The 19891-nt window shown below is 35.6% G+C and overlaps 1 protein-coding gene across 1 annotated transcript in view; it reads left to right on the plus strand.

The window, feature by feature from the left end:
• ABCA13 (ATP binding cassette subfamily A member 13) overlaps positions 1-19891 on the plus strand; it is a 168221-nt gene that overhangs the window by 14928 nt on the left and 133402 nt on the right. Inside the window, exons 5-14 of the mRNA XM_059852346.1 lie at positions 28-56; positions 1190-1353; positions 3507-3622; positions 4647-4780; positions 6576-6740; positions 8206-8405; positions 10270-14979; positions 16185-16291; positions 18140-18255; positions 19548-19720. Of these exons, the coding sequence (XP_059708329.1) occupies positions 28-56; positions 1190-1353; positions 3507-3622; positions 4647-4780; positions 6576-6740; positions 8206-8405; positions 10270-14979; positions 16185-16291; positions 18140-18255; positions 19548-19720 (5914 nt within the window). The remainder of the gene's footprint in view (positions 1-27; positions 57-1189; positions 1354-3506; positions 3623-4646; positions 4781-6575; positions 6741-8205; positions 8406-10269; positions 14980-16184; positions 16292-18139; positions 18256-19547; positions 19721-19891) is intronic.

Genomic DNA, 19891 nt, shown 5'->3' on the forward strand with positions numbered 1-19891 from the left:
TTTAAAGGAAAATATTTCATTTTACAGGGCTCCATAACATCACCACTTTTCTTACTGTAAGTATTTTTTACAATCTGTTTTGAGATGATTTGGGATTTGAGGATCTTTATTATAATTGTTAGAAATTTGTATCCTGTTAAGTAGACTAACCTAAAGAGAAAGATGTTTGAAGGAAAAAAGTGATATCTTGTAAATTTGATAGATATTCAATGGTTTCTAGATTAGCTACCAACAACCTACACCGGTTTAAATAAGTAAAATCCACAACTATTTGAAGGGTCTTTGTTTATTAGGAGTAATTTAAAAGTGCATCTATCAGATGTGGCTTTTTCCATATTTGATTGCTTGTTACTGCTACTTCATGAAACTTAGATTTCCAGTTTGTAACTTGAAATGAGATGGCATTTTTTCAATTGTTCATAAGATCTCATTGATTGAAAGGAGCCATATCAATATGAAATTTCATTTCTGGAATGCAATATAGACTAGAAAGAATGTATTTCTGAACATTAAGAAAATGTTGACAGTAGATGATCACTGTCAGAAAAAGAGCTTGTATATACACAAGATACTTTTTGTATAAGGCATGTTCACGTCACCATTGTGCAAAAAAGCCCTGGTGAGATATTAATTTAGAGTAGCAAAGACCATATAATAAAAAAATGTGATAAAAGCCTGTTTTGCATAGACATCATATTGTGTAATCCTCTGAAAGAAGTTGTTTTATCCCAGGCAGTTCACCTTTAAAGAGCCATTCTTATGAGTTATTATTTGAGACCCCACAAGCCTTTCAAAGAGCTGTGAGGCAAGGATGGAAGGGCTGGGCAGTCCCCTGATCTTTATATCTTAGACTCAGAAATTCATTGCAGGGCTTGAGAGCTCAAAGGTAATCCTTCCCTTGGTTACACATCTGAGCAGAAAGAGATGCCTTAGCTTTACTTCCAGCTCATTTTTCCATCAGAGCAGAGAGACATATCAGAAACAAAGTTTCTGGGAGTTCATACTACCACCAAAATAATGTGGTATATTGCCAAATCTAGAGATATGTTTCTACTTCAGAAAAATATGATGAATGCATTAAAATTCAAGAGGGTCAGGGAAATAACAAGTACCTGATTTTTTTTTTTTTTTTTTTTTCTTATGTTATTGGAAGTGTTGCATGTAATTTTTATTTTTTTTCCATGCAAAGATGGATTTGAATGAAGCAGAGAAAATTATTTCTAGAGCAGAAAATCTGTACAAGCAACCATATTTCTGGAACCTTCTGCAGTCCCTCCCTCATCTTGAACTGAACAGCTTTTATACAGAAGATGAGTTAGCTTCCATAACACAGTTTCTAAAAGTTATTCAAAAGTAAGTACTTTCACAGTCTTGAAAGTGCTCTGTTTTAAATTTTTTTTTTCTGCAATTCTTGTTCTTCTCACTGTCTACTTGATAAAATAGGCATCCTTTACAGTGTAAGGAGGCTGAAATTTTATTCTCTTTACCAGATTTTGCTTTTATAAAACTGTGCTAGGAATTTTCACCCACATTGATTCCTTTATAATTGTGTTTTGCATCTCTGCTAAACTCAACAGAGATGCCCTAGGAGTCTTTGATTAACAGCTCCGTGTCAGCAATGCCTGAAATTAGCCCACCACATAATATGGCTTTGAACCTTGTAATGTACTTTGGGGTCTTTGAAAGACAGAACATATCCATATGAATATAAGAAAATAATAATTTTGATCCTAAACAGATCTAAATGTTTGTAGCACTTGGTCAGTGTCAGGAAAATTACTCAATTTTGTTTCTTAAGCCTCTTGCTTTCAAAATAGCTTTAGGTGTTCTTTTGCAAGAAATGAAACAATAAGAAAAACACCCCAGAGACTGTGTTTAGAATCAGGTAAAGGACAGATGGATTCAGAGGAAGACATAGAATTAAAGCATACACCAAGACATATATCTACAGGAATTTTCAGTAAAATAAGGTAAATATTAGGTGACAATCAGGTATGTGTTTGCCAGGATAGGCAGTTTGTTGTAGTAGGTTGATAGGCAATTGTCACTGTAGTCAAATAACACAGTCATAAAGCAAGAGAAGCCCTCTGAACCTGGGTGCCTGTGCTAGACTGGCCATGTACCTCACCAGCCCTAGGCCGTGGGGAAGTAGGGGCCCAAAGATCATGAATGAGAAATTACTTTGCTGTTCTGACATTCTTTATCATCCCACTGTCTTTTTTTAAATTAAAAAAAAAACCCCAAACCAAAGAAAAACAACAAAAAGAGCTCCCCACTCAGATAAGAAGGATATGATGACCTAACTTTTTTTCAAATTGAGAAACAGGTTTCTCTTTAAATATGTGGATTGCACCTATGTTGGTGCTTGATTTAAAAAATTTAATTATTTTTCCCTTATGCCTGAGTAATTTGTAACCTTATTTCAGCTTGTTCTCTGAGCTCTTAACACGCAAAACTACACAGGAGATTCAGATGTTTACATATGGGGTTTGGTGTTTTCATTTGCTTAGGATTTTTGAGATTTCTCTGCTCTTCAGTGACCAAATTTACCCTCATTAATGCAATTTGGAAAGCAAACCACAAAACCCAATACTTGTTTCTAGACTAGTTTCATATTACTATACTACATTCTAGTGGTCCTTTCTAGCGCAGAATTAAGCCAGTACAAAGGTTCTGAATTTACATTTCCCGTTTTTAGGTCTGTACCATGTTTTGCTGTGTCTCTCAGAGTTACTTAACAAAACTTATCACATCTATGTGACAGGCTTTGGGGTTTTATGGTAGGGTGGGGTTTTTTTGGGTTTGTTTGTTTGTTTTCCCTTCTTTTCATGAATGTTGGAAACTGACGGTCCACTCTGGAAAACTGGACTCTTATTTGCATAATATGAAAGGATTACTTGGTAGGAAATAACTGGTAAATTTGGCATAAATTTTATGCAGCAAGTTACAGTTTTATTAACAGAGCATTTTTTTTCACAGCTAAGGTGACAGAGAATTGTAAGAATTTCAATAGATATATTTTTATCAATGCATTCTGTAACACATTTTGCTTAATCTCTTGTGAGAAAAAGTATTATGTTGCTTTAAAAATTTTTTTCGTGCAAATTGATGGGAATTAAAATTTAAGTATTCTTTATTGATTCTGCCTTCTTTTGTGGATAACAGAGAATGTTTGCGGTAGTTTTGCTCTTATTTTTCCTCTTTACTTTTTTTTTTTTTTTTTTTTTTTTCTTAGAGGACATTGGTCCTCTCAGGACATATTTACTTAATGGAAATTGACTGATGCACGAACTGTAAAATTTCAATTTGTGTTTGAGATACTCTAACTGTAAAATCTCAATTGTTTAATTGTTCAATTAAACTCTAATTTCATAAAACTTTGGTTTTTCAACAGTAAAAAATTCATTTTATTATTCAGTTTCTTGAAGGTTGTCTCTTTCCAACAAGTCCTTTCAGGTTTTTGGGAGTATAGAGAGCTTGATTTTTGTTTTATTTTCCACTTTCAGTACCTTAGCATCACTGAAGGATTTAGCTATGATGCCACTGGGCAAAAGTTTCTATGAAGTGGTGAAAATGGCACTGAATTTGACTGCTGAATCAGTACAGGATAGGAGTTTAGAAGGTAAGAAATCTGCTTCAGATTTTCTTCGAACTACATAATAAGTATGCTGGAAATATATGATAGTAACTGTTGGACCTTCTGCTAAGTTCCTGATGTGCAGAGACTAACCTACATTGCTGCACTGCTAACCTACTTTACTGATCTGCTTTTTAAATACTGATACTGAAAACTAAATTTTATCAGACTCTGGCAACTATCAGATAAACAAAGTGCCAGAAAAACTGGTCTAATACATAGTGTTTAGAATGGTCATGGTTTAGCAATGAATTTTGGAGAAAGACTAAACCAATGCAAGGGACGTTTTCTTCCATTTGATAGAAGGACAGCAATTTTTTTTGGACATGCATGTTAAGCATTATGACTGGATTACTTTAAGCTTCGTTCCTCTGTTCTCATGAATTCTGCTGTCAGCTGAAGGGCTACATTTCTCAATCTGCTGCTTCACCATGGAAGATGAGTTTAATAGGCTGACCCCAGGAAAACAAGCAAAGGTCAGGAGCAAGTTTCATGGGCAAACTGAAGTGCGCCATGTATTGGTGCAGCTGTCTGCTTAGTGTGGAAGGTCAGGCTAAGAGTAATACAAAGTCTAAATCCCACTTCACCTGCAAAAGTGAAGGCTGATGTGGGACAAAGATGATGTGCTGGAGCCTTTGATTCCTCTGGAATTTCTGGTATTCTCCCCTTGCTCTTACTCACAGTAGGGATTCACATCCAGTCCATACACACACCTTTGCATGCCCCTGTGCAATTCAGAATGGCACCCTACTGAGTTTGCTGACAATTGCTATGCAGGGGCATCCCACCATCATCATATCAATTGCTGAAATGCCATCACACTAACTGATTTTACCACTAGTGCAATCATGGGGTTTATCCTAGGTAAATTTGTGGTCAGGTGCACACATCCTGCTGTCCCCAAAAAAGCTGGAGACGTGATACTTGGATCTCAACAAGTGAGAACCACCAAGAAACAACATGAATAAAAAGAATGAATTACATGAACAAAATATTTCCTTTCTTTTAGGTTTTCAATACAATCTTTCTTTCGGGGATGTTTTGTGGAATCCACTTGCTGTGAAAGCAGAACTTGAATCCAGGTTTGGTTTTGATGGCCCTCATGTTGAGAAGCTGCTAAGTTATACAGCACAATTAACAGAGGTAAATCAGTTGAAAATTTCAGTGTCTAACTCTTTAATTATTTTTTTTTTGTACTCTGAATGTATTTTCCTCCTTTACAGAAACTTATCTTTTTGAAGAAGCTACAAAGTTGTTAAATATCCTGGCTTCATTCCCATCAAATAAATGATGGGCTTAAGCACAAATTCAGAAGTTGTTTCCAGTTTTCTGGAATCTCTGCATGTGAAGATACTGATAGGTCTAGTTGTATGCACTAATGAATTTATGCCTCTCTGAAGCCACAACTGTGTATGGCAGAGTCCTGTGTTTGTTATCCAATCCTGTAGAGAATTCTGTGGATTGTTCCACTAAGCTTTTAAACCAAATCCTTGATTTGAGTCTGGCAGGATTAGTTTGCCTGGTAGCATTTTTCATCTCGTTTGCTGGTGAAAGAATTCCTGTCTCTTCTCTGTGTAAACTGAGGGAGATCAAGAGTCCTTTCTTCTCAGTTGTGCAATCTTGATATGAATGTACTAGACTGAGTTGTCTCAGTGGTGCTTAATCAAATATCCTAGTGATGCATCATATCTAGAAGAAAATCTCTTTCTTGAGATAGAGCATTCTAACCTATCCGCTAGACCAAATCTGTCTGTCATGGTGGTCTGGTTTGACTGCAGAAAACTGGAAACAACTTTTGAATTTGTGCAAAAGTCCACCTTTCTTTAATAGAACATGTTGGCATTTATGTGAAATCTGTTTGTTCTTTGTAGAGCAGTACAGTTTAGATTTATACGCCAAAAAAGTTCATTGTAAAAATAGCAGATTTAAACAAATGGATAAATTATAAAAGAAAACCTCCTTGATTTTTGAATGGCCTTTTAATGAATTATCAGTGATGGCCTTTTTGATCAAATGAACTGCATTCAACTGCAGCTTTGTATCTGTGGTTGATTGTGAAATCCCAGGCACTTGGGTAACTATTTAAACAAGTATCTCAATATTTTGTGCTTTTGTTAGAACACTGAAGACCATCAAAAACTATGAAAGAAGAAGCCTGGATAATGTTTGTTTGGAGCCCTTCAATTCTGTACCTAACACCCCATTTTGTTTGGAGTCAAAAAACCTGCAAAACTTTTTATGAATTCTCTGGTCAAAGTTGAAAGGAGCAAGGATATAAAGTATATCAGAAAGGCAATACCAGAATTAAAATGTGTGACATTATTTTTGTAAGCTTTGATAATTACAGTCTTGGGAATATTTAATTATTCATCACAATTTATTGGCTTGGGAATATTAAATCATTGATAGCAGTATTTAAAAATTAGTCCATGAGGAAAAAATTCTGTTGTCTTGGCCACTCTCTTGAAACCCACTTACCTCAATTTAAAACTAGTCTGCTGTATGTAATGACTGGTTGAGATGCATTATTGGACCAAGTGCTTTTTGTATCAGTAATTTTTATACTTTTGAAGTTGTTTGAATATAGTTATTCTACTGTAAGGGTAATGTAGCATAGTCAAGTTAGTGCAGTGCCAGCCTGCAAATTACTGTAGAAGTAGCAACAAAAGCGTAGCTACAAGGTGAAAATTCCTTGCATAGACAAGTCTCATCATTCTGCTGTATGAGCATCTTAATGGGGCCACTAGTATTTTATACAGCAGCCTGCAAGTGGAGTACTTTGAAGTAGGTGCCTGGAAATGTGAGGCTGGGTTAAATGGGCTTTGTTCTTGCTGAAGAGGCTATGTGTTATTCTTATTTTCACTAGATAAGTAAGTTGATAGAGCTAACACTCAGCAACGCTCTTGAAATACTCATCAATTACTTGTGTCCTTGCCAGATTCCCACAGGAGAGACACTGGAGCAGTTTGTGTGCTCTGCTCTGGCTGTTGTCCCAGAAGATGAAGCAAACAAGGAGAATAATGGAGACAGCTGTAATTCTGCACAGCATGAGGCCAAACTGTATCTTGTTCATGCTGTCAGCAAGTTCAAACTCTATGCACGGGTAACTTAATTAAGTTAATAGTTTGAATTCCTAATTTTTGCACTTAGGTTGTCAGTAGTAACTCAGTTAAAAGATATAAGTTATCTATAAAATTGCTTTAAAGTACTTGCTAATAAAAAGAAATAATCCTCATAAAGAATCATTACAGTGGAAGTATAATCTATCATCATGTGTCCACTTAATCAGATTTTCTCATTATTGGAGATTCAGATTTGAAAAGTAATAGGGAATGTCATGAAATATACTGCAATGCAGAGACCTGTTGGAAGAAATTGCTTATTGTTCCACCTGAGATTGAATGTTGAACAAAACTGAAAATTGACTAGACACCTCCACTGATATATAATTAATTAATTTATTTTTTCCCCTCATTGTCTCTGGCAATGGTGGCCTAAGCAAGATAAGAGTAAATCTCCAGTAGAGCATCTTAAAATTCTGATCTAGAAGAATATCTTCCCATGCATTCTCTGTAATGACATATGTGTAGTTGCATGGACAAAAGAATGAAATATTCAGCTGTTTCCTGAGAAGAACACCTAGCTACCTTAACGCTGGTATTTGTTTTTATACTGAAACATCATATTTTTCTCCATTAAAAAAAGAAGAATTATGTATCAAGCTGCTCTGGAGATGTTTGTTATATTATGTAAAGGAAACATGCAGAGCTTCCCGTGTATTTCCTCAAAAATGTAATCTTTGAGGTTTCCCTGCTGTATGATGAAGTATGAAGCAGGAGGTAATAATTCAACGTGATTGCCAAAACTAATGCACCAATTTCTATGTTGGAAAATCCAGTGATAATTTCAGTCATGATTTTAAACTCTTAGCATGGGTTGATCTTATGGGACCCAGAAATACTATAAGCTGCTGGCCACTGTGTATTATCTGGGTGAACAGAATATCTCAGAGTAAATCAGTTATATTCACTCGCCATCTAAAAGAAAGGTAATGGTGAAGCAAAGGAGAGCAGTCAGCAGTTTTGGCCAGGCCTTTTTATGCTCATTTCTGGGCTACGCACTGGGAGCATGCAGGCTTCTTCATAATCACTGTGTTATGGGACGCCAAAAATGTTAAGGCTGCTATCTTCCATCAAATTGTCAGTGTAGGCAGAAGTCTGGTAAAAGAAGCCTGAGTAATTGGCTGTGGAGGTCAGCTTTTGGTTGATTTCAGCCTGAGTCCATCTTTTTTCCATTCCTGGGTCTTTAGGCAAGGTCAGCACCAGGTAGTATGTCAGTTGTCCATGTGCTGTAGCCTGTTACATTGCCAACTTGTATGTCAGTCAAAACCGTATTGAAAATCAACCTTTGTCACATCAGTCATTTCAGAGTCTAGACAGGTTGTAAGGGAGAAATTTTGGTATCATAGTTGATTGTGTAAATTTTTTAAAGACATGCAAATTCTGTGTACTGCCTAAGTAAGAAAGCTTTGATTAATGAGATGTTCTGTTTTGCATTCAATCCACTAGGTACTTGAGCAATGGCTTGACAGCAGCAGTCTCTCTCAGAATTTCTTTTCGGAACTTAGAAGAATCATGGCTGATTTAATGTCTGAATTTCTAGATGACAGGGAAGACAGGAAACTTTTTTCAGAGATAAATACCCTGATCCAGCAATGGAATGAGAAATCAGATGCCTATTTTTCAGAAGGATATGTTTCATCTCATTGGTAAGTTACTCTTATCTTTCTAAAACTTGTCTTATAAAATTAGATCAACCTGAATATTTGTTTTACTTTGCATTTAATTGATGTCTCTTTTTGTCTGTTTTGTGATTTTATTTTTTATTCTGTAGTTCAAAACCTGGTGTACAGTCAAATAATTGTGCTGATACTTACATATTCTGGAAAAGAAACTAAGTTCATGCTTCAGAATATAGCTTCCTACAGGTTCAGCAGAGGACATGACTACTACATGATCAGGACTCACAGGAATCAGCAGCTGTGGATAATTGGTGTTTTGAACTAGGACATGAATTCATTATCTTGTTCTGCAAACAAAGTTGAATTCCCCCAAGTAGTTGGTGTGACTCAGTAATACTTCTCATGTATAGCAAGTCCAGTGCATGCGAAATATTTAGAATTTTTATTGTAGAGGTCGGCTCAGTTGTGCAGGAGATCTTGTAACAGATGCCTTCATCAACAGCTACAGCCTATGGAAATAAGAATTTTAAACACATAGAATTAGTTGTACATACGTAATTTGCAATCTCATCTAGGGCACTCTGAGTCTGTGATTTCTTTTGGTGTTTTTGAGCTTTCCTTACAGTTTTAAGTTCTCTGGTTCATGACTTTATGCAAATGTAAACACTTTATGTGAAGATTTGGCTGTGAGCCCTGGACTTATTAAGAATTATATGTTTTGTCAAGCTGTTCAAATATTCCTGCTCTGGAAGGTTCTACAGAGGAGTTAAGCTGTACATAAAGGGAGTTAATGTTTGTCAGAGTTGGCAGAGGCTCAAGAAAGGTCTATGGTTCAGCACAGGAGCTGACACTTCCCTCTTTCTAATGGCACACTGGATGACTTGCATCGATTCTGGGAGTTATAATATTGGCCTGTTTCTCATTGCTTGTAATTATTTGGCAACTAGTAAGAGAGAGATTCCATTATCAACTAGTAAGAGAGAGATTGCAGTCAAATTGTTTAAAAATTTAGTAGGGTGTCTTGAAATCTGGTTCTAATTTATAAAAGGAAACAGCTGCACTGCTGCAGTTGTAAGCAACAACAGAGTATTTTTTTAGCAGTTTTATCCATATGTTTGCAGCACACAATGTTTTTGTGCTCTACCTCTGTTGATTGCAGAGTCTGGAGAGAATGACAATATATTTAAGGAGAAGATATTTTCAGCTTGAGGCCTCTACATTTAAAACTTTTTTTCATGCACCTCCTCTTGACCAGTCTTACAGAGCTAGTAGTTGTTTTTTCTTTAGATAAATATTACTGACACAATAGAAACATCACTGGGTGCATTCCAATTTCACTGTGATTTCATGTTTTTGTAGATATTAAAATGGCAGTATTCAGCTGCCATTGGAATGTTTTAACTTTCAATAATTATGAGAAAACAAAAAATTCTTTAGAATAATTGGAAAATTAGAGGTTTTGATCGATTATATTGACACATTCCTTTCTCTAAAATAGTTAGTCTGTGGAACATAAAATCTTTGTTCTTTTCAGCAGATGAAAATGTGATGTACTCTCAAGTGTTGGACTCTTTGTGGCTTGCAAGCTTGATTATAAGTACTGATAAATGCACAATTCTTTAACTGCTGTCTACATTCAGGTTTTGATTTTAATGACTTTTCAGTAATTTTTTTCCTTTTTCCACATTTTTTGAAACCAAAAACAATTGTGAAATATTGCTAATTCAGATTTTGTGTTGATTAATTTGTGACTGCTATTTAAATTATATTTGGAATTCCCTTTAATTAAGTAAATAAACCTAGATTCTAAAATTTAAATAATATATAGTTAAAAATTCTTGGCTACCTACTAGGTAACTAACAAGAAAAAAACTTATGATTAATTTTTCAGGATTTTGACAACTTTCAAAGAGTTTTTGAAGACAGAAGAAAACTTAGGGATTTCTGGTGAAAACAAAATAGATCATCTTTTTCACCTTGTGGAAGTCATAGAGAAAATTATAATGTTTGACTTCTCAGTTTCTTCAAACAAGTCTCTAATTGAAAATGCCTTGAATAATGCAATTACATGGATAAAAAATTTTGCTGAGGGGGAGAAATCTGCTACAAATTTCTCACTTGCAGTTTCTGAACTCCATAATGACCTACAACAAAATTTCCAGCATCTTCAGAGCATTTGGACAAAAAAGAAGGCAGAGCTTTTCTGGCATATAGTGGAAATTGTATTCAATGAACTATATTCTAGGCTATCTCTCTCGAGTCAAGTAGAAGAGGAAGAGGTAATTGAGACCTTATCTAGAATTTTATCTTCCATTACAGAAAATAAAATCTATAACAGAAGTATGGTGTTGCTTAAAAAGATCCTGGCTGATTGGCCAGAATTAAATATTACCGCTTTGGACCGTTTAAAACAGTTAAGTGAACACTTCCAAAGAAGTCCCTATCAAGTTGGATCATTGTCTGGTGATCATGTCAATGTCTCATTTAGCACAATTCCTGGAGTGAGTAATACCTCCTCTTTATTTCTCTCCAATGCAACTTTTATGTATAAGGTACAAGAATTAGGAGAAATTGTGCATGATTTCTTCAAAAATATCCAAAAATTAAACAGTACAATTGTGGCCTCACTTGTTCCAAAAATTTTCTCTCTGTACCATAATGATGATCTGGTTTTGAATATTAAAAGCAATAACACTCTGTTAAAACTTCTTTATGAGGCTTCAAAAAGTATGTCATCTTCTCAAGTATGGCATGATTTGCAAAATAAGGAACTAGTTTTTGACTTTCTGTTTGAAACTTTTGATCTTCTCTGGAACCTCACCAGTAAGTCTCTCTGTGAAAAATTACTATTAATTTACAACTATACAGAGTTTCAAGCACAGTTTCTTGCGCAGAGTGGAAAAAAAGATATACAAGTTGTTTATGACATTCTGAGCAGCCTTAAAACTTTATTTATAGATGAAGAGCTCCAAACAGCTCTCTTATGTTATTTGGAAGAGTTTCTTGATCTCTCTCCAGGATGCTTGGTAAATAATGGGTGCACTGATTTTTATCTAGCAAACATGAGTTCAGTAGAACATTCAGCAGAGATTTATGACTTACTTCTGCTTCCATTGGACAGTGTCCTGTCTGTAACAAACTGGGGAGATAACGTAAGTGTGCCTTCTGCTTTGCACTGCACTTTTACATGGCTTCAAGCATGGACAGAGATTTTTGAAGAAGCATCAGAAATCTTAAATATGAATTCAACATTTTTTGTCTGCCTAAGAGAGGATTTGGCCTATCTCTCTGAAAACCTTTTAAATGTAACTCAAGATGAACTGTGCAATACTACAGCTATGGCTATTGTTGAAGCTACAGGAGCAGCAATGAAGCTTTTAAAAGCTGCATTTCAGGAACATGGCAATTTAAATGACTTGAAAGATTTTGAGGCTTTCCTTGTTAATCTTCAAAGGGTAATTAAAAATGCATCTGAAGTCACAAACTTGCTTAAAGATAGCAGTTTAGAAAGTGTTTTAGAGACAATAGGAGCTGTGATAACTAAAATGCAGGAATCTTTACATAAGATTGTTAATGAAGAGTTTTTGAATTCTTGGCTTGATGCTTTCATCTCAGGAGGATCTGAGGGAGAAATTAAGGCTGATGGTGTATTTTCCATTGAAAATTCCCTTTCTACTATTCTTAAGCTCTCCCAAGAGGAACTTGAAATTATTCTCACTGAGATAAATGACACGTCTGTTTTTTTAAAAAGTGTACCTCAAGACAAATATATTATTTGTATCAGCATTTTCCAGAATATTACCAAATTAATTTGGGGTAATAGTCTGAAAAACATAAGTTACTTGCAAACAAATTTTTCATCTCATCTTAACTCTTTTTTAAACTTTCATAGTACAATGGATGAAGCAGAGGATTGTAACACATGGATATATAGTTTAAGTAATTTCACTGAAAAATACAAGTCACCTTCCCACCTTGAAAGTGCAAAACATATTTTATTTCTTCTACAATCTCTGGGAAATGCTGAGACAGATGCTAAGCTAATGAATGTGATGGACTTTGTTAATTTGGTTTTTAATTTGATGCTCCCTGAATGTTCCCTAGGTGGTTCTGATGTGATTTGTGCAAGTGTTTATTTCAATATCATAGCAAAAACTTTGAAATTTATTCTCCCTGAACTTTATGTAAAATATGACAATAATGTGCTTGAATTTATTTTTAAATTTTTAAATAATTCTGGAGAACAAATACAAACTGTTATCAGTGATTTGGTTGGGAGCTCATTGTATATGTCAAATAAGACCCATTTTAGTCAGTCAACCCATGGTTTCAACAGGACTTCAAGAATGCTCCTTAATCCTTTTCACCACATTTCACTTATATCAGTGGAACTCTTGACAGAAATCCAAAGTCTTCTGAAAAATAAAAGTTTTGAATTCCAAGAAAACAGCTCCTCTCATTTGGACAATGAGTTTGAACCTTCCTTGCATTGGAAAAATATCAGTTTTCTGATGGAGTTCTATCAATATATGATTAGAAAACTTGACTCAAACTTGCAAAATGAACGCAAAACATTTCCTCAGAAACTGATAGAAACAGCAGGTCTGAATATTGAACTGGTAAGGAAGGCACTTGAAATTTTCAAGTCTCCAACTTTTGTTGACTTTCCATTAAGAGATGAAAAGGAGCTTCTAAAGCATATGGTTGCCTTGGTACAAAACATGAGAAACATGGATGTTGAGTTTTTGATAAGTAGATTCAAACAGGTCCAGGAGAACCTAGAAAATTTCTTTAAAAATATAAAACCTTTTAACCTTGAGAACTCTGGGTTAGGTACCTTAACAGACTGGTGGGATGCATTTGAGAACATATCATGTTACTGGAACCTGACTGGTGTACACCAAATAACACAGCTTTTTGAACACGATGAGCTCTACAATACAGAAGATGCGTTCAACCTCCTCTTTGATCTTGTCAGCCTTACAGAAAGATTGGCTCATGGAAATGTTACAGAAGCACTAGCTGAAATATATGCTTTCATACTGACTCAGGAAGAAAAAATGCCATTGTTTACTGATGAGGAGTTCTCTAACCAAGTAGAAGATCTTCTAACGTTGCTGGAGATGTTGGCAGACATCTCCGATGAACCTGGAGAGGCCTTTGTTTGTTTTTCTGCAGCATTCTGCTGGACTCTCACAACAGCAACACCTCAGAATGATGCCACTGTTGAACCTTGTGATTTGGTGCACGCCAATTCTACTCTTCATTACAATGCAGTCATTGAAGTCATTAAGGAGCTTAAACTCATCACTCTGGATGACAGTTTCACTTGTTCTATGGAGGACATTCAGATGGATATCACTCGTAATCTGACCTGCTTTTTTCATCAGATTAAAGAATGGAACTCTATAATTTTGAAGTTTTCTGAGCTCCATCATATAAATAGCTCAGTTCTCAAAGAGCTGCTAGATTTTTGGAATGCACTATCCCTTTATGCTGTGCCACTGCAGGTGAATAGCACACATGCAATCAATTGTTCCTCCACACTAAAGAGTGAAATGGCTTTACAAATCATAGAAACTCTGGGCAGCATTTCAGTGTCAGAAATGGAGATGGCCAAAAGGCTTCTTGAACAGCTGGATAATCTTTATGGTGGCCTAAGTTGGAACAGAGAGTCAAGAACACCACTTAAGAGTGTTCTTACTAATGTTAAGAATATGACCAGTGAAGTTTCCAGACTCCTGAATACTGAAACTGTCCTTTCTTTTCTTTCTGTAATTCAGCCTTTAATGACCCTGTCATCTGTTGGAAACCAGACACACACAATGCTTATGACAATATCAGCTCTAAGTGGGAACCTCAGTATAATTGACAACTTTGGGAACTTCTTGTTTCCTGTAGTTACAAGCATAGAAAATTTATTGGCGAATTTTAGTGTTAGACACTTACTTGTGGTGATAGATCAAGAGTTTCAATTACTAAAGTTGGCCACTGGACAGTCCTCTTCAATGACTCCTGATGTTTTACTAGAGCAGTTTAAGATGCCGTCTGTAGAAGCCATATCAAGAAATTTTGAAGATCTACAAGACATTGTGAATATAATTCTATGCGAGTGTAACGATAAAAATTATTCTAAAATAATGCATACTCTAATTCTCCTTATGACTAATGAAAGTTCATCAAATGACCTACTGCTGGCCATCAAAAATATTATTGCCTTTCTGGAGCTATTCCAAAACAAGACTAAGAAGGACTATACTGGTATGTTGTTTGGTGACAGTCATTTTAGCAGAGAGAAATTGAATAATACTCACCCCACTTTTTCAGTTTTGCTAAAGAGCCTCCTTCATATAATTGCTGATCTTGATGTTGTAGAAGAAGCTTTGCATAGAAACAATACTGAACTTCATAAAGTTGACTTCATTGATTCATTTTTTTATAATGCACCGTATAGAGACACTTCTACTCAGTCCCAAAGCAGAACTCTGGAGATCATGCAAGAGATTTTGCAAATAATATTTCAGTCCGCTGCAGAACATGACAGGAATAAAATTAAACTCTTACTAATGAATTTGCATAAGGATGTAATGGCAGAACTGAGGTAAGTGTTTTCCATGTACTCATTTTGGGAAATGTGCCGACAATGACAGAAGGGCTCTCTGTTTATGAACAGGTCAATCATAACTTTTATTAAGTTAATTAGTGTTTAATTTCAGATTTGTTCCAACTTATGTTGTTCAGACCAGCTTTATTTGGTATCAGTACATGTTGTGTAGACCAGATTATTTTGTCTAGTTTATGTTTACAATATGTGTTTAGTCATAGGTATTGATACTTGAATTGTTTTCTTTGGAACTATTATAGAAACAATTATTTGAAGATACTTGTGTTTTAGAATCCTTGCATGTCTGAATACTGAACCCTCACTAACTGGCAGGCAACAGTCATTTTTACCTTTGGAGCTAAATGTTAAGAAATGCTTGGGTCTAATTCTTAGTGGTATGTGTGGAGGTTTATTCCTATATCCAAATACAGCTATACAAAGTTTTTTTAACTTAAATTTGTTGATGTCTTATGGATATTGTGTTAAGTTGTTCAGTTTTACAAATGAGATATCTGAAGGAATCTTGAGCCCACAGTCATATTTGCCTGATTACTCAGATGAGATGTAATTCAGAAGCAGAGGAAACTGCTTCAGATTTACTGATGGCTTGCTTAATGGAAAGGCTGCTAGACTGGAGTTGCTGCATTTAAACAAAATTGAATGAGCCACAACTGTTTGGTTGCTCCAAACAGCTCTAGGGTATCTTGCTGGTGGAGCAGCTGGTCCTACTGACGTAAACCAGCTGAGAAATGGCATTGTAAAGTTGATGCTGTGATGTGGTATTTTGACCTTTATGATTAATTTTATGTAAATACATGAAACCATTGTCCTTTAGGGTCAAGTATTAACTTAATCTGTTGAAAAATATCAAAAGCAAGTACTAGAAAAGTGGTTTATTTTCCCTACATGCTGATTATCTGCTCTTTACCATCAAGCCAGCATATTCTGTGTGCTCTCAGTATTTCTGACGCTATTACGATTTTGCTTATTTTGTGAAGGATCTTTCTAGCACTCCTAGGGTATATTTTTTTAACATGTAAGTATTATATTCTGATTTTGAAATAGTTCAAACAAATGTAATAGCTGTTAATACTGAAATCCTTGTGTGGTTCATTGAAGAGTGCATTTGTGCATTGTCACTTGAAATTTTTCTGTGGTACCCGTGGAATGAAAATAATGTTTTCTTATTGACATTTCTACAGAGCATCTAAAATCTGCAAAATTCTTCAGGAACGTTTATACCCTGACAGTGTCGTACTACTGCAGAAATTGCAATTTACCATTTTGAATATTCTCAAAATCTTTTCAGGTTGGTTACCACAGTAATGACTCTGGGACCCATGTGTTAGTGCTGTTAAGTTAAGGCTTTACTCTAAGCAAACTTTTGTACAAATAAGGTAATTTGGGTGATGCCAAGCACAGCAAGCATACTGATGCCTGGAAATTAAACCAACAGAGGCACACGGAGAAATCTGATACAGATCACACAAAAAGATTATTTCTTTCTGGAGTGTTCATGTAGACTTAAAATCCCAGAGAAAGCAGGAGATCTTGCTGCTCCTCCTCAGCTAGTGAGCTGAGTCAGGTCACAGGGGTTTTTTTAATGAGCCAGACTTGCCACAGGGCAGTGTGTATTTGACAGTAAGGAAAAATGGGGCAAGTATTTAAAGGAAGTAACATCTCTCACTTCTGGCCTTGTTACACAAGTGAATTGGCTACCTGTAGCTGAAAAACTTCACCTTCAACAAATTGTTCCAATTTTAATGTGTTACCTTGTTTTATTCCTTATGTAGATGCTCCCATGCTGTGCACATGAAGAAAGGCTAAAACCTTTCAATATAGATATTGACCTGAGTATAAATTCATATTATTATTTCTTTGGGAAACAAAAGCCAGTGCTTTTCAGAGCTCATATTTTAGCCAACTATGCCCAGAATTGTTTTCAAAGACGAATTAGGAGACGTTAACCTGCCCCTCTAGGGCAAGGGATGAAATCTGTAATGTCTTATGACAAATTAGTTTCCAAAAGAGTGTAAGATGTGATTACAACCCAGTTTTGACTGTCTTCTCCACTCTCCTGTGATGGATGTAGTTCCAAAGAGTAAAACAGTAGTGCTGTTGAGCTAGGATAAGTGATACTGCAATTGTGTAGCCAGGTACCTGTGTTCTGTCCTTGACCTCTGAAGAACTATCTGTTTATTGAGAGAACTGAGATTAGGGAACTGAATTTCTGTCATTCTCATTTCAATCCTCTGTTTGTGGGAATGTTTCATTTGTTCCAGAAAATATTATGAAACCTAATGAGAAAAAATGAAAACTGCTTGATTTGGTTTGATTTGCGGAATAGTCTTCTATGAGCAAGATCAAGGTTTGCTTGTTTTTGAAGCAATGTTTAGTGTTTGTTATTCTTCCTACTTGACTTAAGAAGCAAACTTAAGGAAAAAACCAAACCCATAGTCAAGAAGATTACCTTAGTGCTGAATGAGAATTCTGCAGTCAAGTCAAATTCCTTCGCTACTATCCCATCTGCAAACCCACTGCAGACAGACAGCAGGGAGAAGGCTTTTTCCAAGGATATGGTGGCTGCAAGCTTGGGTAGTAACAGTCTCCATGGATGACCAGGAGGATAATACTATCACTCTATATGGGTTCATTATCCCAAGCTATGGAAAATGCCTATGTAATGCTGTTTTGCTTCCCTTGTAGTTTGGGTTTGAAAGTTACTTCTCACTGGAGGGTTAGTAGCACCCAGGTGTTCCTAGAGGGAAACAGTATCAGGGGATGCCTGAGGAAAAGGTAGATGTGGTTAGTATACTCAGCTTCTCACAGTTATGAGCTCTTGTTCATGAGCCCTTACTTATGAGCTTCTTGCTCATGAGGAGCAAAAAGGAAATGGTCTTTGGTTCTGTAGCAGGTAGGGATGATCTTATTACAGATCAGGAAAATGTAATGGAGAAGAGTAACTGAAATTGAATCAAAGCAGCCTTTCTTGTCCTCTGAAATGATAGATAAATTTAGTTAGCAATATTTCTCTGTGCCTTAACACATTAGATGTTCCTTCCTTTTAAAAAATTCTCTCCCTTACTTGTGGGCTAAATTTAAATTTGATTTCAAGTTGGTTTTATATCTTATTAAATCTGGACATTTTCTCTTACAGAACCCATTGTCTTTAGCAACATTTTCTGTGCCATTACCAAGTGTAAAGATGGATTAATGAGTCACTTGCTCTTCGCTGTCTTTGAAGGCATTGCTGTGGTTCAAGATCATTATCAGGTCTGAATGATTCCCTCACTTACAAGTGTACTTTACAGCATGCATTAAACTTTGGAAACTAATGAAAGTTTCCTTTTATTCCCCACTGTCTGAATGGCAAGTCCCTACAGTGGCTATACAAACCTGAGGTTTAAATAGGTATAGCTCTGATAATTTTGATAGAGATACCCAGAAGAAATTCCTTAAATAATTATTGGTGAGCTTTACAAGCTGTAAGTATGACTTTGAATTACTAGAAATCCTATAACTAGGATAATTGGATTGTCAATCAATGTCAAAAAGCAGCCCATTTTAAATTTCTTTAAATTCCATCATTCTACTAATTTAGTGAGTTATAGAACATTTATACCTTAAAATCTTCACAGGAACATTTGTGAAATCAAACTAGAAACAAATAAACTTCTTAGCCAAAATAATTATGGCTAAAATAGCAGTTATGATTACCAGTTGGGTTCAGTCTGTTTTTCTTTAGCATGAAATTGCCAGCAGGTGAGAGTACTATTTGGCATATAGTGACTCATCCAGAGCTGGAAGCAGACCTTCAGATAGCACACATGTGTGTACACAAGCAAGTGTGCTGTACACTGACAAAATACTAAAGTCATGCTTTTTAGTATAGAATCTGTCTTCCCCTTTATTAAATAGCTTTACTGCTTTGACTGCCTTGACGTTTTTCTGATACAAACAGCAAATGTGTTAAACAAATGACAAGTGGCATCAAAAAAGCAGACTTTTGCAGGCCAAATGTGTTTGTGTAGTCACCACTCTTCTGTGACCTACTTCTGCAAATATTAAAAGCTTTGAAAAATCAAAATTGTAAGTATTCAGGAGAAAACATAGAAGTGCATACTATACAGAGCATAACACATGAAAAACTTTGGATATGAGGATCCAGGCGTTTTGGTTTGTTGAATCAAAACTGATGTTCAAAACAAGTTTTTTTGGAAAAAGATAAAAATGATCAGACTAAAATAAAAAAAAAGGGAAAAGAACAGCTCATTTAATTTTGAACCAAATTTTAAAAGGTTGGCATTTCTATTAGTGGATGACTCTCCTTGACAGGCTAGTTCAAATTCCCAGTCTAATTGTTTCCAAAACTCAAATATTTGAAAATTCCTTGCTTCTTGAAAACACTTATTCCAGTTTCAGTTAATCATACAATGACTATGAGAATAGTATCTTACCCAAATTGTGATTTGAAGCTACAAATCATCTAGTTGCTGAGAGCTGCTACTTCTAGCTATAACACAACTTCATGAATTTACTAACCATGTGATCACTGTGTTCTGCAGGATTTTGGAAGATACTTGACTGCTTTCAACAAGGGAGATTGTGAGAGTATGGCATATATAAACCAAAAACTTTTCAGTGCTTTGGAGAGCTTTGTGGGAGCCTTGCAGAATACCAGCAGCGACAACTGTGAATGCCAGCTAATGTTGGGGAACATCCAGAGACAACTGCAAATGTAAAGCCTTTTCCATTTTGGTACCCCAAATTGCTCCTCATCATTAGCGATGTTATTCTCTGCATATTTCTGTGTTCTAAGCTAAGTGATTGCAGGAGAAATACTGTCTTTTTAAGCTTTGTTGATTTAACTTCAAACTAAGTGGATAAAATATAAAAAAATATTTAAGTA

The sequence above is a fragment of the Haemorhous mexicanus genome, chromosome 1 (assembly GCF_027477595.1).
Source record: "Haemorhous mexicanus isolate bHaeMex1 chromosome 1, bHaeMex1.pri, whole genome shotgun sequence".
NCBI classification, from domain to species: domain Eukaryota; kingdom Metazoa; phylum Chordata; class Aves; order Passeriformes; family Fringillidae; genus Haemorhous; species Haemorhous mexicanus.